General features: G+C 40.6%; 1 protein-coding gene across 4 annotated transcripts in view; it reads right to left on the bottom strand.

Moving 5' to 3' along the window:
• The window catches only part of LOC128702646 (cell adhesion molecule Dscam2), a 720,609-nt gene that overhangs the window by 379,542 nt on the left and 324,105 nt on the right, over positions 1-16,962 (bottom strand). For all 4 annotated transcript variants that reach the window (XM_070091879.1, XM_070091878.1, XM_070091881.1 and 1 more), the window contains exons 2-3: positions 10,127-10,391; positions 6,464-6,522 (exon numbers count right to left, since the gene is read on the bottom strand). In XM_070091879.1, the coding sequence (XP_069947980.1) occupies positions 6,464-6,522; positions 10,127-10,391 (324 nt within the window). The remainder of the gene's footprint in view (positions 1-6,463; positions 6,523-10,126; positions 10,392-16,962) is intronic.

Raw genomic sequence — 16,962 nt, 5'->3', positions numbered from 1 at the left:
GAGATTATCTTGGAGTAATTATGAACACTGAGGGATTATCTTGGGGTAGATACAATCAGAGATTATCTTGGAGTAAATATGAACACTGAGGGATTATCTTGGGGTAGATACAATCAGAGATTATCTTGTAGTAAATATGAACACTGAGGGATTATCTTCGGGGTAGATGCAATCAGAGATTATCTTCGGGTAGATGCAATCAGAGATTATCTTGGGGTAGATACAATCAGAGATTATCTTGGAGTAATTATGAACACTGAGGGATTATCTTGGGGTAGATACAATCAGAGATTATCTTGGGGTAGATGCAATCAGAGATTATCTTCGGGGTAGATACAATCAGAGATTATCTTGGGGGTAGATACAATCAGAGATTATCTTGGGGTAGATACAATCAGATTATCTTGGGGTAGATACAATCAGAGATTATCTTGGGGGTTAATACAATCAGAGATTATCTCTGGGTAAACATTATCAGATAAGATCAACATACATTGGAGGTGTATTAAAAGTTTTAATTGGGACAGTGTTTCGCTTTAATTGTGAAAATTTCACTTTAATTGAGACAGTGTTTTGCTTTGTGACAACATTTTGCCCTTTGTTAAGCCTTTGTATCTTTTATCAGTTATGCTTTGCTTGCCTTCATTTCAGTTGACAGAAACATCGTCAGACCTCCCTCCAGATATGTCTGTGAACAACACACACTATTGTTGCCTGTGTAAACTGATTATAGTTACCCGTGCACATAACTCCTTCGCTAGTTATTACCTGTGCAAACTGCTTTCAGTTACCTGTGTATATAACGTTTTTCTACCAGTTACCTGTGTATATAACGTTTTTCTACTAGTTACCTGTGTATATAACGTTTTTCTACCAGTTACCTGTGTATATAACGTTTTTCTACCAGTTACCTGTGTATATAACGTTTTTCTACTAGTTACCTGTGTATATAACGTTTTTCTACCAGTTACCTGTGTATATAACGTTTTTCTACTAGTTACCTGTGTATATAACGTTTTTCTACCAGTTACCTGTGTATATAACGTTTTTCTACTAGTTACCTGTGTATATAACATTTTTCTACTAGTTAACATCCGTATAACTCCTTCCTTAGTAGTCGAATGTGTAAACTCTCCCTAGATACCTGTGAACATAACGAGCCACATAGAGCTTGGGATCATCAAACCGCCAGCAGCGGCCGTCAAGGAACAGATTATACCAATGCCTTGTTAAGGGACTCTCCACTCCAATCCTTTCCATAATACTGATTCTCCAGAATACCTTAGCTCCTCTACCTCCAGCAAATCCAGATTAATTGCCTCACAATCATTAAATTTCGTGTGTGTGTGTGTGTGTGTGTGTGTGTGTGTGTGTGTGTGTGTGTGTGTGTGTGTGTCGTGCCCAATAGGTAAATAAAACTTTCGATTTTGGCTTAAGTAACCACGCTCTTCTTGCCAAAGGCGGCAAGTGAAAATTCGTGTATGCAATAATTTCGCAAAAATCATTCTGTACCTAACGAAAAAAAATGTTTCATTGTCTTTGTTTATTATTAAATTATTGTAAACTTACATAAAATATATTTAGTTGGACTAGGCTAAATTAAATTGCGCTTGTTGTAATAAGGTTACGTAACTTTTCTAGGGTTCTGTTGGTACAAAATCATTAATTTTTACATTAACATAAATTAAAAAAAATATCTTTAAACGTATAAGAGAAAATTTTAGAAAGGACTTAATTTTAAATGAGTTTTTGCTAATTGACCAGTTTTACATATTCGGCAGGACACACACACACTCACACACACACACACACACAGGGAGATTGCCTGAGGCATGGAAGACAGCAAATGTAGTCCCAATCTTTAAAAAAGGAGACAGACATGAAGCATTAAACTACAGACCAGTGTCACTGACATGTATAGTATGCAAAATCATGGAGAAGATTATCAGGAGAAGAGTGGTGGAACACCTAGAAAGGAATGATCTCATCAACAGCAGCCAGCATGGTTTCAGGGACGGGAAATCCTGTGTCACAAACCTACTGGAGTTCTATGACATGGTGACAGCAGTAAGACAAGAGAGAGAGGGGTGGGTGGATTGCATTTTCTTGGACTGCAAGAAGGCGTTTGACACAGTTCCACACAAGAGATTGGTGCAAAAACTGGAGGACCAAGCAGGGATAACAGGGAAGGCACTACAATGGATCAGGGAATACTTGTCAGGAAGACAGCAGCGAGTCATGGTACGTGGCGAGGTGTCAGAGTGGGCACCTGTGACCAGCGGGGTCCCGCAGGGGTCAGTCCTAGGACCAGTGCTGTTTCTGGTATTTGTGAACGACATGACGGAAGGAATAGACTCTGAGGTGTCCCTGTTTGCAGATGACGTGAAGTTGATGAGAAGAATACACTCGATCGAAGACCAGGCAGAACTACAAAGGGATCTGGACAGGCTGCAGAACTGGTCCAGCAATTGGCTCCTGGAGTTCAATCCCACCAAGTGCAAAGTCATGAAGATTGGGGAAGGGCAAAGAAGGCCGCAAACGGAGTACAGTCTAGGGGGTCAGAGACTACAAACCTCACTCAAGGAAAAAGATCTTGGGGTGAGTATAACACCAGGCACATCTCCTGAAGCGCACATCAACCAAATAACTGCTGCAGCATATGGGCGCCTAGCAAACCTCAGAACAGCATTCCGACATCTTAATAAGGAATCGTTCAGGACCCTGTACACCGTATACGTTAGGCCCATATTGGAGTATGCGGCACCAGTTTGGAACCCACACCTAGCCAAGCACGTAAAGAAACTAGAGAAAGTGCAAAGGTTTGCAACAAGACTAGTCCCAGAGCTAAGAGGTATGTCCTACGAGGAGAGGTTAAGGGAAATCAACCTGACGACACTGGAGGACAGGAGAGATAGGGGGGACATGATAACGACATACAAAATACTGAGAGGAATTGACAAGGTGGACAAAAACAGGATGTTCCAGAGATTGGACACAGTAACAAGGGGACACAGTTGGAAGCTAAAGACACAGATGAATCACAGGGATGTTAGGAAGTATTTCTTCAGCCACAGAGTAGTCAGTAAGTGGAATAGTTTGGGAAGCGATGTAGTGGAGGCAGGATCCATACATAGCTTTAAGCAGAGGTACGATAAAGCTCACGGCTCAGGGAGAGTGACCTAGTAGCGATCAGTGAAGAGGCGGGGCCAGGAGCTCGGACTCGACCCCCGCAACCTCAACTAGGTGAGTACAACTAGGTGAGTACACACATATATATATATATATATATATATATATATATATATATATATATATATATATATATATATATATATATATATATAGTGTGTGTGTGCTACAATAGCCAGGTAGTATACGATACTATCCCTTCTACACTGCCTAGGTAGTATCTTCCAACTATCAAGTAGACGATAGACAATACCATCAATCAGGTAGACGCTACCATCCCTTCTACACTGGCTAGACGGTACCTACCATCCATCAGGTAGACGCCACCATCCCTTCTACACTGTCTAGACGGTACCTACCATCCATCAGGTAGACGCTACCATCCCTTCTACACTGGCTAGACGGTACCTACCATCCATCAGGTAGACGCCACCATCCCTTCTACACTGGCTAGACGGTACCTACCATCCGTCAGGTAGATGCTACCATCCCTTCTACACTGGCTAGACGGTACCTACCATCCATCAGGTAGACGCTACCATCCCTTCTACACTGGCTAGACGGTACCTACCATCCCTTCTACACTGGCTAGACGGTACCTACCATCCATCAGGTAGACGCTACCATCCCTTCTACACTGGCTAGACGGTACCTACCATCCATCAGGTAGACGCTACCATCCCTTCTACACTGGCTAGACGGTACCTACCATCCATCAGGTAGACGCCACCATCCCTTCTACACTGGCTAGACGGTACCTACCATCCATCAGGTAGACGCTACCATCCCTTCTACACTGGCTAGACGGTACCTACCATCCATCAGGTAGACGCCACCATCCCTTCTACACTGGCTAGACGGTACCTACCATCCATCAGGTAGACGCCACCATCCCTTCTACACTGGCTAGACGGTACCTACCATCCATCAGGTAGACGCCACCATCCCTTCTACACTGGCTAGACGGTACCTACCATCCATCAGGTAGACGCCACCATCCCTTCTACACTGGCTAGACGGTACCTACCATCCATCAGGTAGACGCCACCATCCCTTCTACACTGGCTAGACGGTACCTACCATCCATCAGGTAGACGCCACCATCCCTTCTACACTGGCTAGACGGTACCTACCATCCATCAGGTAGACGCCACCATCCCTTCTACACTGGCTAGACGGTACCTACCATCCATCAGGTAGACGCCACCATCCCTTCTACACTGTCTAGACAGTACCTACCATCCATCAGGTAGACGCTACCATCCCTTCTACACTGGCTAGACAGTACCTACCATCCATCAGATGTGGTTAATAGCGCTCACTACAGTAATATTTTATACAATATTAAAAATTCTTCGCTATCCATTTTTCACCGCCTCTTTGCATACCAATAATGACCCTAACACTACCGGGCCATAGGGGCGATGTGCCCACTGACGGCGATGCTTTACCCTTTCTACAAAGTCATAATGACCCTTATTCCGTTCTGCCAGAAGAGCGAAATATCCATCAGTTACCATATTTTTTTTTTACTCTCTTTACATTAAGGTTCTCAAAGATGGGGTCGCGACCCACTACTTTGTTGGGAGGTCTGTTCACGGGGTGGCAACCAATAGACAGGATCAGGGTCAAACTGGGTGGTGATGGTATGTGATGTAACACTGTGGTGATGGTATGTGATGTAACACTGCGTGGTGATGGTACGTGATGTAACACTGTGTGGTGATGTGATATAACACTGTGTGGTGATGGTATGTGATGTAACACTGTGTGGTGAGAGAAAGTTTTTGAAAAGACAGTAACCCTAACTCCACCCTACCACAGAGTCGAAGAGCAATGATGTTTCATATTCTCCCTCTGCGTAGCAACAGTGACCCTTACGCCACTCTGCAATAGGTGCGAATTATCCCACTTAGCCGTGAGAACCTTCAGGGTTTAGATATTCGGGCCAACACAGCCCAGATATTCTTAAAACAAGGTTAGAATTTTTTCGGGCCAGGCGTCATCCTTCTTCCAGCCCATAATTAAACAAACACGTAAAGTTGTTTTTCAATCTCGTGTTTTTCTGCGCTTTAGGGAAGGGGTAACCCCCCCTCTCTCTCCTTCCCCCCGCAGCCTCCAGTGTTTTGCTCCTTGGTGTGTTTATTTTTGTTTCTTAGTGTGTGTTTTGGTGTTTTTTTTTTGTGTTCCTTAGTGTGTGTGTGTGTGTTCTTTGGTGTGGGGTTTGTGTTTTATAATGTGTGTGTTTTTGTGTTTTTAATGTGTGTTCTTTGGTATGTGTTTTCTGTATTCTTTAATGTGTGTGTTCTTTAGCGTGTGTGTTTTAAAGTGTGTGTTTTCTTTGGTGTTTTTTTTGTTTCTTAGTGCGACTCATAACACTAGGTGTTATGAGTCATATATATATATATATATATATATATATATATATATATATATATATATATATATATATATATATAATATATACAGTGGAACCTCAAATATCGAACTTTCTTCGGTCCAGAAGGCTGTTCAAGTGCCTTTACCAAATGAATTTATTCCCATCAGGAATAATGTAAATTAGATTAGTCCATTTCAGACCCTCAAAAGTACACTTATAAAAGCACTTACAAAAATACACTTAAATAATTGGTTGTGTTGGGAGCAGTTCGATTTTTGAGGTTCCACTGCATATATATATATATATATATATATATATATATATATATATATATATATATATATATATATATATATATATATATATATTATGGGGTTGCGGTGTATTTTTTAACCTCTCTCTCTCTCTCTCTCTCTCTCTCTCTCTCTCTCTCTCTCTCTCTCTCTCTCTCTCTCTCTCTCTCTCTCTCTCTCTCTCTCTCTCTCTCTCTCTCTCTCAATGGCCAGCAGATCATTTTTGTACGGTATTCCTAAGTAGGTTGTACATTAAACACAAGTGGTTTGTACAGTATACAAGAGTAGTTTGTATAGTATACATAATTTGTATAGTATACATAATTTGTATAGCATACATAAATAATTTGTATAGTATACATAAATTTGTACAGTTTATGTATTTTGTGCAGAATTTCTAATTATTTCTCTATATACAACGCTAAATTGGTCACACTTTTGGCATCTATTGTATTTTACGAAGCGTTAAACCCGGGAGAGTCATTCAGCGGAAGGAATGACGGTGGAGACTTGATTCTCCGATTCACCCAGAAAACAGGTTCCTGTGAAACATTATATTAGAGAGAGAGAGAGAGAGAGAAAGAGATAGTACTGTACTTACCAGCATTGACAGAGATAGGTCTGGAGGTGATGGTGCCAACACTGTTGCTGACGAGGCACCTAAGGGTGAGAACCATACTGATATTACACACTAGGTTAGCCACCAATGTTTTATACACTCGACCCTTAATGATTATACAAGTAAACCTTAACTCTGTGTGTGTGTGTGTGTGTGTATATATATATATATATATATATATATATATATATATATATATATATATATATATATATATATATATATATATATATATATAAAACACATATACTGCTAAACCTTAATGATATACACACCAATATAGGTACTTAGATATACCTTACTGAACCATACAGTTGCATGATTATACACTTGTTATACAATATAACTAATACACCAAATTGACACAATGCAAAAAAATGTATTGTAATGTTAATTGTATATTTTTGTTCGGTTGTTTCTTTGTTTCCGTATATTGAGAAAGGCCGATTTGTTATTCATAGACGTGTATATATAACTACAGCTGAAAATTCTTCGATGTACCGAGATTTCATCCATGTATACATGGATGCAACTGTATGCATGTCTACAGCTCTGCATGGTTACAGCTGTATGCATAGATGCGGCAGTGTGCATGGATACAGCTGTATGCATAGATACATGCATTATGCATAAATACAGCTATATGTATAGATACAGCTGTATGCATGGATGCAGAATGAAGCAACAGACTAACGCGAGCTAACGAGACTAACAACGTTAATCCCCAACGAAGGGCTCTTGATCCAAAGAATTGAACCCACAGTCCCCTTCCTCAGATCACTCCTGAGTACCTCCCAAATCTTATGTTTACGTACAACAGGCCAAGGACATCATTGTACTAATTAAACTACGAAACCGAAAATATAATCATTGTCAGAGTTGAGAAAAACCAGGCTAGAATAAACCAGAGTGGCAGTGGTAAACCTCGTCCGACTTAACCTCTTAAATCTGACTTAAGGTAAACCAGAGCTCCAAACCAAGAGGGGAAAAAATTCGATTCAATTTTCAGGAACACAGAGAAATACTCAGCCCATAAAAAATTGGAATAGTAGTAATAGTGGTGGTGGTGCTGGTAGTAGTGGTGGTGGTGATAACAGTAATAGTGGTAGTGGTGGTAACAGTAATAGTGGTAGTGGTGGTAACAATAGTAATAGTGGTGGTAACAATAATTGTAGTAGTGGTAGTGGTGGTAACAGTAATAGTGGTAGTGGTGGTAACAATAGTAATAGTGGTGGTAACAATAATAGTAGTAGTGGTGGTAACAGTAATAGTGGTAGTGGTGGTAACAATAGTAATAGTGGTGGTAACAATAATAGTAGTGGTAGTGGTGGTAACAGTAATAGTGGTAGTGGTGGTAACAATAGTAATAGTGGTAGTGGTGGTAACAATAGTAATAGTGGTGGTAATAATGGTAGTAGTGGTGGTGGTAACAGTAATAGTGGTAGTGGTGGTAACAATAGTAATAGTGGTAGTGGTGGTAACAATAGTAATGGTGGTAACAATAATAGTAGTAGTGGTAGTGGTGGTAACAGTAGTAGTAGTGGTGGTAACAGTAGTAGTAGTAGTGGTGATGGTAGTGGTGGTAACGGTATTAGCGTTAGTGGTGGTAACAGTAGTAGTAGTAATAGTGGTGGTAATGGTAGTGGTGGTAACAGTAGTAGCAGTAGTGGTGGTAACAGTAGTTGTAGTAGTGGTGGTAACAGTAGTAGTAGTGGTGGTGGTGGTAACAGTAGTAGTAGTGGTGGTGGTGGTAACAGTAGTAGTGGTGGTGGTAACAGTAGTAGTAGTGGTGGTGGTAATGGTAACAGTAGTAGTAGTGGTGGTGGCAACAGTAGTAGTAGTAATAGTGGTGGTAACAGTAGTAGTAGTGGTGGTAACAGTAGTAGTAGTGGTGGTGGTAACAATAGTGATAGTGGTGGTAACAGTAGTAGTAGTAGTGGTGGTGATGGTAATAGTAGCAGTGGTGGTAACAGTAGTAGTAGTGGTGGTGGTGGTAACAGTAGCAGCAGTAGTAGTGGTGGTGATGGTAATAGTATTAGTGGTGGTAGCAGTAGTAGTAGTATGGTAACAGTAGTGGTGGTGGTGGTGGTAACAGTAGTAGTAGTGGTGGTGGTGGTAACAGTAGTAGTAGTAGTGGTGGTGTTGGTAACAGTAGTAGTAGTAGTAGTAGTGGTGGTGGTGGTGGTTAACAGTAGTAGTAGTAGTAATAGTGGTGGTAACAGTAGTAGTAATAGTGGTGGTAACAGTAGTAGTAGTGGTGGTGATGGTAACAGTAGTAGTAGTAGTAGAAGAAGAAGCAGACTTAAATGTTTGGCGTAGAGTAGTTCAACAAGGTTGAGAGAAGAGTTTGAGAGGAGTTAAAATAAAATAAATAGGAAAGACGAAAATTAGAAGGCAAAGACGAGACAGAAATTTGACAAAACTTGCCTAGAGCGATGCGTCGCCTCTAAATAAAGATTTGCCCTAAGCATAGTGTTCTTACCATATCCAAGAATAATTATTAGTATTATTATTAAAAATGTGTATAAACTTATGTGAGGTACTTTAGAAGAAAGTCTTGGATAACGGGTTGTCATATTTCAGTAAGTGACCCACTCTTGTTTTGGGTTGAGGGAGAGTGAGCAAAACAGGTCTCGGGAAACTTAAAGTTAATGATACCAACTTATCAACTCCCACAACTAGGTAACAGGCAAGCTTAGCCCAAGAACTTGTACCTTTAATGTTGTTATTACAACTTTTGAAACTTGCGAGGCGCTATCAAGCTGCTGATATACTTTGTAATATTCCTAACTTAGCGGCTTGTGTGCATATATATATATATATATATATATATATATATATATATATATATATATATATATATATATATATATATATATATATGGTGAGAGAGAAAGAGAGAGTGAGAGAGAGTGAATTTACAGGCTCAGACATCTATAACTTTATCCTCAATTGACCTCTGGAAATTGAATTCACCTTAAAAGCAAACACTGTCATGTTGACTATGCATGGAGAACACTGACTTCGTACTTATCTAGAAGGCAGCGACATTAACCCACCCGTAAACTAACACAATGGTCTTTTAACTTTTGTTTACACTCTGGCAACAGCAATTTGGTTCCAGACTCGTCTACATTGATTGACCTGGATCAGGCAATATAACGCCTGGCTTCAATTACAAGAGATCATAAAACGTACTGAGTCTGGAAATGCGTTACACAAGTAGCAATCTGTATCGGCTTGCAGTCATGATTTCTGATCATTAGCGACGTAAGAGTAAATGAAACTCTGAGATTGACCTGTATAAGGTAAGGGTTGTTTCTGGTGTTACCACTTGAGCCACGTGGAGTCATAATGCTACTTGATGTTAACCTAAGTTAGTCTATTCTAACAGAATCCAACATTTCCTAACCTAACATGTCCTAACCTAACCTAACATGTAACCTAACCTAACATTTCGTAACGTAACATGTCCTAACCTAACCTAACATGTCTTAACCTAACCTAAAGTGACATGAACTAACTTTACCTAGTATTAAGTAACCTAGCGTAACTTGAAGCACACTAACCTGACCTCACCTCTGACTACAGGTGTTCACTCTTCACGTGACCTTTCACTCCAAAACTCAGGTATGGTGCACTGACCTGTAGGTAGCGGCGTGTAGGTCATGACGATACTGGTCAGGTTGGAATGGCAAGAGAGTGAGAGTTGAGTTGCCCTGGGTGCTCATCACAGCCCTCAGGCTTCCCACAGCCTCGGCTCTTGCCCCGTCTGCGGTCACCCAGGTGATGGTAGGTGGGGGGGAGGCCGTGGCTGAGCAGGTGAGGGAGGTGCCCCTCGTGTTGGGAAAGGAAATTATGGAAGGAGGTTCCTGGAGCAGCCGGGGTCCCTCACGAATACCAAGACAGCCTGTGTGTAAGAGAAGACGGATAACACAATCAATTCTTACGAAGGAATTTGTGCGACGGTTTTTAATGATTCACGGAGAAAAGCGTGAGTTTTGTACGGGTTACGAACATTTGTCAGAATTTTTTTAAAGCATTATGAAACTTTTAGAAGGTATCATTCACAAGTATTTTGCGTTAGTTATAAAACATTTGCCAGATTTTTTAAAGCGGTATGAAGCTTTTAAGAAGAACTTGTTACAAGCGTTATCAAGAAGCACACAAAGTTTGCAAGAATTACACACACAAACAATTGCAACTTCAGATATGTTGCAAGCATTGCAAGCATTTATCACAAATACTATTTTTTTTACAGTCATGCGGAAAAAATGGCATCCCTACAATAACGACATTTAAAAGTCAGATTCTCAAGCATTCGTCAACGACTTGAATACAATTGACTTTTTTTTTAGACTAGTTATCCCTTGAAGAAGGTTCCCCTCGAGGCTGGTGAATGAGAGTTCTGGATCCCAGAAATTGGAGCCAGCCTCCCATGGCTTAAGCCTGTCTCCTCCCATTCCCCAGGTGCTGCGTGGCCCTTATGAGTTTAGCGCATCCCCATGAATGTAATTATAAGGGTTATTGACACGTAAGACATCACTGTGACAAAAACTTTTAAATTATCTATCCACATATGTGAACTCTTATTATTATCATTAATATAATAATTATTATTAGTATTATTCATGGAGACGCGCTAAATCTGTAGGGGCCATACAGGAATGAGACGCATTCAAAAATGTTTCAACATTAGGAAGGTTGTCTCTGATTCCTTGGATCAAGAACCCTTGCCCAACATCAAGGACCTACGCCAATTCCACTTACGGGGAGGAAAAAAAATCATAAGAGAATAAGGAAATTCTGGGTTTTTTTTCCGCTGAGAATTCTGGGTATCGTCAGGATGTTGGGAAACTTGACCCAACTTTTAACCTTTTTTTTTCGGTATTTTAAGGAACAAATAAGATATTGTGAATTTAAGATCGATTTTGGAGGAGGAGTATGTGTATTGTTAACGTTAATATCTTTTTTTAAAGCTTACGTTTTTAAAAAGTTGAGTTTTCTTGAAAGTTATTTTTAAAACTTTCTTTTTTAAAGCTTTCGTTTTAAGCTTGCTTTCTTTTTAAAGTTTTTTTTAAGCTTGCTTTCTTAAGCTTGCTATTTTAATAGCTTTCTTTTTTTAGAATCCTTTCTTTTTAAAGCTTGCTTTCTTTTTAAAGCTTGTTTTTTTAACTTTTTAAAACTTTTTAAAGTTTACTTTTATTTTAGCTTGTTTTTAAAGCTTCCTTTCGTTTTTAAAGTTTGCTTTCCTTTTTTAAAGCTTCCTTTCGTTTTTAAAGTTTGCTTTCCTTTTTTAAAGCTTGCTTTCGTTTTTGAAGCTTGTTTTCTTTCTTACGCTTGCTTTCTTTTTTAAAAAACTTGATTTCTTTTTACAGCTCGCGTTTTTTTAAAGTTTGCTTTCGTTTATAAAGCCTCCTTTCTTTTTTAAGCTTGCTTTCTTTTTATAACTTGTTTTCTTTTCTAAAACTTGGTTTCTTTTTTAAAGTCGGCTTTCTTGTTTAAATTCGGCTTTAGTTTTTAAAGCTTTTATTTTCAAAACTTTTTTTGTGATCACTACTCTCTTAATGGCAGTACTCACAGGATGAGTCGCATTGATCAGTACTCTCTTAATGGCAGTACTCGAAGGATGAGTCGCATTGATCAGTACTCTCTTAATGGCAGTACTCGAAGGATGAGTCGCACTGATCAATACTCTCTTAATGGCAGTACTCACACGGTGAGTAGCACTACCTACGGTAATGTCTTGGATTACGTTTTCTTTACATGGTTAAATGTGTCATGGTAGGCAGGGAGAAGCTTTCTATATTTGCCGTGTGCCATCCGTGGCGGCGGCAGCAGCAGCAGCAGCAGCAGCAGCAGCAGCAGCAGCAGCAGCAGCAGCAGCACGAGGAGGAGTCGCAAGCAGCCAACCCGCATATATTGACACGGCAAACACAAACACGCCCCCTCAACACCACAATCCCATTTCTTGCCTCTATTGACCGCTATCTCTGTTGACTAACGCCATCGTGTTTTTTCGGTGGGGAGAATGTCTGTTTGGAATTCTGATTCTCTCTCTCTCTCTCTCTCTCTCTCTCTCTCTCTCTCTCAGATTTAACCCGGTGCACAGTCACTTTGCAAGGATTTCCACTCTCCCAAACATTGAAAAAGAGCCGATGTCTTTTGTGCAAATATTGAAAAGCTTCCTAATGATGTCGTTAACACACACACACACACACACACACACACACATTATATATATATATATATATATATATATATATATATATATATATATATATATATATATATATATATATATATATAGTGTGTGTACACGTTTGAGAACATTCGAGAACAGGACATTTAAACGGACAAAGAGCACATTCATTTCCTTTTAATAATTGAATAGGTTACACAGAATAATAGCAATCCATATATATAATATCCACTGAGAAATGTATTTTATAAGACCTGTTCTAAACGGTTAGAAAACGCTTAGGGCGGACTATTATACCTTCTAATTTCAAAATTCTTGACTTCTCAAAACCCTCTTACCCCATACGGGGGTACGGGGATGGGGGCAGTGGTGGTGTGACGCCGACCTCCGGCCACATTCTGAGAGTCAGGAGGCGGCGGCAGGCCCGCTCTGTGAAAAAAAAACTTACCCTCACTCCATAAGTTGCAGCCTTGCAACATTGCATAGCTTCTGATGACACACTGAGAAGTGTGAAAGTGCTTGATTTAAAGATTTCCACCCCCCTGCGGCTTGTCTTGCATATGTGCGTGTGTGTGCATGCGTGTGCGCAAGAATGTTGTCATCACAGGTCAGATGGCCCTCTGAACTGCAACATCCCTATACCCCCTTCAGAGTATATGCACTGTACTTTCCACCTCCATGAATATTACCTTGTGCACACTCCAACATCACGTCAAGTTGCAAAAGCAACTACCATCTACTAACCACGATCTAATGCGCTCACTCAAGCTTGTTGGATGTTCAAGCTCCTAGCACTCAAAGCCTCTTTTATTTCCCTCGCCCTCCCTCCACACTAGATTTATATACCCTTCCGTCATCCTATTTTTTTCCATCTCTAAATGTCCAGAGGACCTCAACAACGCCTCCTCATCCCTCTGAAGTTATATATATATATATATATATATATATATATATATATATATATATATATATATATATATATATATATATATATATATATTTCATTGTGGTTCACTTTTTTAAATTAAAGAAACCGAGATACAATAACGAACGTGATGCTGTGTTGGTCGTGTGGTTTATCAAAGAGAGATCCTCCTCCACTTCTCGTTACTCAGCCTCGTTATCCAGCCTCGTTAACCTCACTTTCAAGGATCTCAGGGTCAGAATAACGAGCAAAAGTGTCTCCACGGGAGCCTTCAATAGGTATCAGTTCCACGAGAGAGAGAGAGAGAGAGAGAGAGAGAGAGAGAGAGAGGAAAAAGAGAAACAGCGATGTGGCAAGGAGAACTGATTTCATAATTTTTTTTTAACCACATACTAATGTATCCGAATAACCATGACTAGAGCAACATTGAGTTTGCTTTCCCTTTCGCTATAAGCTATATATGCTTAATACAAAGGAGGACTGAATTCAATACAAAGGAGCAGAACAATGAAGGCTCGCTGTGCGCCTGGCTTTCATTGCTCTTCTGCAATGCCCTATCTTTGTTAAACCTGCACACTCTAACTTGATCTCGTTCTTGTAACTGTTGAATGTCATTCATAGCGATGGCTGGTGTGTTGCTTGCAAGACACCGCGACGTTTATTGCTTCTTATACTCGCTTCGGCGCTCGCTTTCCAGAGAGGTAACACCGCCACCCATGCATTTTGACAGGTATGACGAGTGTGTGTGTGTGTGTGTGTGTGTGTGTGTGTGTGTGTGTGTGTGTGTGTGTGTGTGTGTCTATGTCTGTCTGTGTCTGTGTACTCACCTAATTGTAGTTGTAAGGGTCGAGACTCAGCTCCTGGCCCCTCCTCTTCATTGAACGCTACTAGGTCTTCTCTCTCCCTGCTCCATGATGTGTATGTGTGTACACTAAGTTGTGTTTGGGGGGAACGAAACTAGGTTCTGGCTCCTCCTCCTAGACCGCTTTAATTGTCATCACAGATTTCTGGCCTCCTGGACCGTATCATACGAACCCTTGAAGTTGTGTATTGAGTTTAGCCTCCACCGTTGCCTCATCCATGTCATTCCACCTTTCAACCACCCCGAGACTAAGGAAATACTTCCTTACATACTTATGGTTCATCTATTATCTTCAGCCTTCACCTGTGCCTCCATGATCCTAGCCAAGGATAACGGTGTTTAGTTTAGAGCTTCCTGCTTGACCCACTGCTTGCCATTCCCTCTGTGATGTTCACAAAGGCTCTGTTGTTCGTGTATTCAAAAGTTAATCTTCTGTTGTTCAGTGGTGGGTTGTGGATAACTGCCACTGTAACCATGGGTCCCCCAGTTGTGATGGATCTTTGTTGATATTGAATTTTGTATTGTACATCACACTCAGATCTTGGAAATTTCACTGGTTACTTAGTAACAGGCCTCCTCAGTCTCTTGTTTCTGCTTTCTTTTTACATTATCTTGTGTTCTTCTGGGAGAACCTGTTAGATTTATCTCCGTAATAATTGCGATATCAGTCCTTGTCTTCCCTTCATCGCTTTGGTTAATTACATGTGAGATCTCATCTTTGGTCTCATAAACACTATAGTTTTTCTCTCGTTGTTATGACTGACTTGCCAGGTTACCACATGAAGACCTGGGCCAGGATATGTCCTGGCAAACCTGCCTGTACCTGTTTTGACTAATGCGACTGGTTTGTAGATGTGAGCAGGAGAGCAAAGTTGTGGATGGAATGTGTAGGAATGTCAAAGTACGAGGCAGTGGTGGCGGTGAGAGTAGGTAAAGTATTAGATATACAGTAGTCGCAGTTTTCTCTTTTTGCAATGGGAGCGAGGGAGGCAGATTCCTGTTCATCTCCCAGGAGAGAGAGAGGCAGCGAGAGGCATGGATTGTGTGACGGAGATCTGCACAACATGAAGGGTGAGCGGGACAAAGAAGATAATTTTCTTGATAGTTTTGAGCGAGTCTTCCAGGCTGGAAAAAGGTTGAACGATGGAAGAGGAAGGGAAGAGGGTGGGCAATGAAGCAGGAAAGAGGAAGTCGGAGGAGGAATGGTGGAGGGGGGGAGGATATTGGTAAGAGAAAGGGAAAGGGGCTGGAAAGGAATGGAAGATAGAGGTAGAGAGAATAAGGAGAGGAAACAAGGAGGGAGAGTATTAGGAAAGAAGGAAGGTAGGGAGGGGAAAGAAGAGAGGAGAGAAATATACTTTTTTTTTGCGATGGAAGCAATTTTCTGAGCAAATATTATCCTCTTGAATTCTCCCTCTCGCTCTCTCTCTCATAAGGTATGTATATATCTGCATTCATCTTTTCATGTATTTTTTTCACTAATACTCTGTTGGCTGTTGTACACTCCTGCTCTGTTATCCAGGGCAACAGTGTAATCTCCACACTTCCTGATATTTTCCAAGAGTGCCTCAGTCTGGGCCTTCACCAGCAGCTCCAGCGTTGTGGATCTCCAGCCAGAAAAACATATATATATATTCCTACTCTTGTTGACTGTTGAGATTAAACAGAAACGAGAGTTAATTTCCATCTAAAACACAGAGTATTTGTAATGCATTCTTCACGCAGAGTTGTACTGCGGGTGTTGTTTTGTGGTGTGTTTCTTGTCTGGGTAGTGTTTCTTGATGATTCCTTGCTTGTGTGTGTTTCTTGATGGTAATTTCTTGTTAAGCAGTGTTTCTTGTTGATAATTTCTTGTCTAGGAGTGTTTCTTGATAATAATTTCTTGTCTGTAAGTGTTTCTAGATAATTTGTCACAATTTCCGGAGGGTTTCGTGTAGACGACAGCGCTGGTGTTTGGATGCTGTTTTCTTTTTAACTAGGTCCTTTATTGTGCTGGAGGCTATTATGTTGGCCTTTATTGTGTTGGAAGCAAACGCTGGTGTTGACCTTAGTGAAGGATTTGGAGAGGTTAAAACTGTGAAACTGCTGGAGTTGGAATCTTCTCTGTCATTATGTGGTATCTTCCCTCTCCTGGAGTCAGTGACGAAGTGTTGTGGGTAACATAACTGCCAGCGTCTGCATGATACCTTGTGGTATCATTCAGACGCCGAACGCGAGGATCAACGAGGACAAGAGTGTTTGTGAAAGAGATGAACAACGCTTGTGTTGTTCACCGCAACACAATAGGGCCATCTCCAAGTGCCATACTAGTTATCAAGAAAGCAGACAGACTGAACCGTCTTGGCAGAGAATCTAATCGCCACCAGATTTCTGGAGCATTAGCCAAACTTAATTCTCACCATATATGATACTGCTATTATATATACTATGTGGAGAAGTACCGACATCAGCCTACTGACAGACCTACTTTTTAGACTTTTTTTTTACCTGAC

The sequence above is a fragment of the Cherax quadricarinatus genome, chromosome 37, assembly GCF_038502225.1.
Source record: "Cherax quadricarinatus isolate ZL_2023a chromosome 37, ASM3850222v1, whole genome shotgun sequence".
Classification (NCBI taxonomy): Eukaryota; Metazoa; Arthropoda; class Malacostraca; order Decapoda; family Parastacidae; genus Cherax; species Cherax quadricarinatus.
The sequence above is the reverse complement of the archived record's forward strand: the minus strand, read 5'-3'. Positions and strand labels throughout refer to the sequence as shown.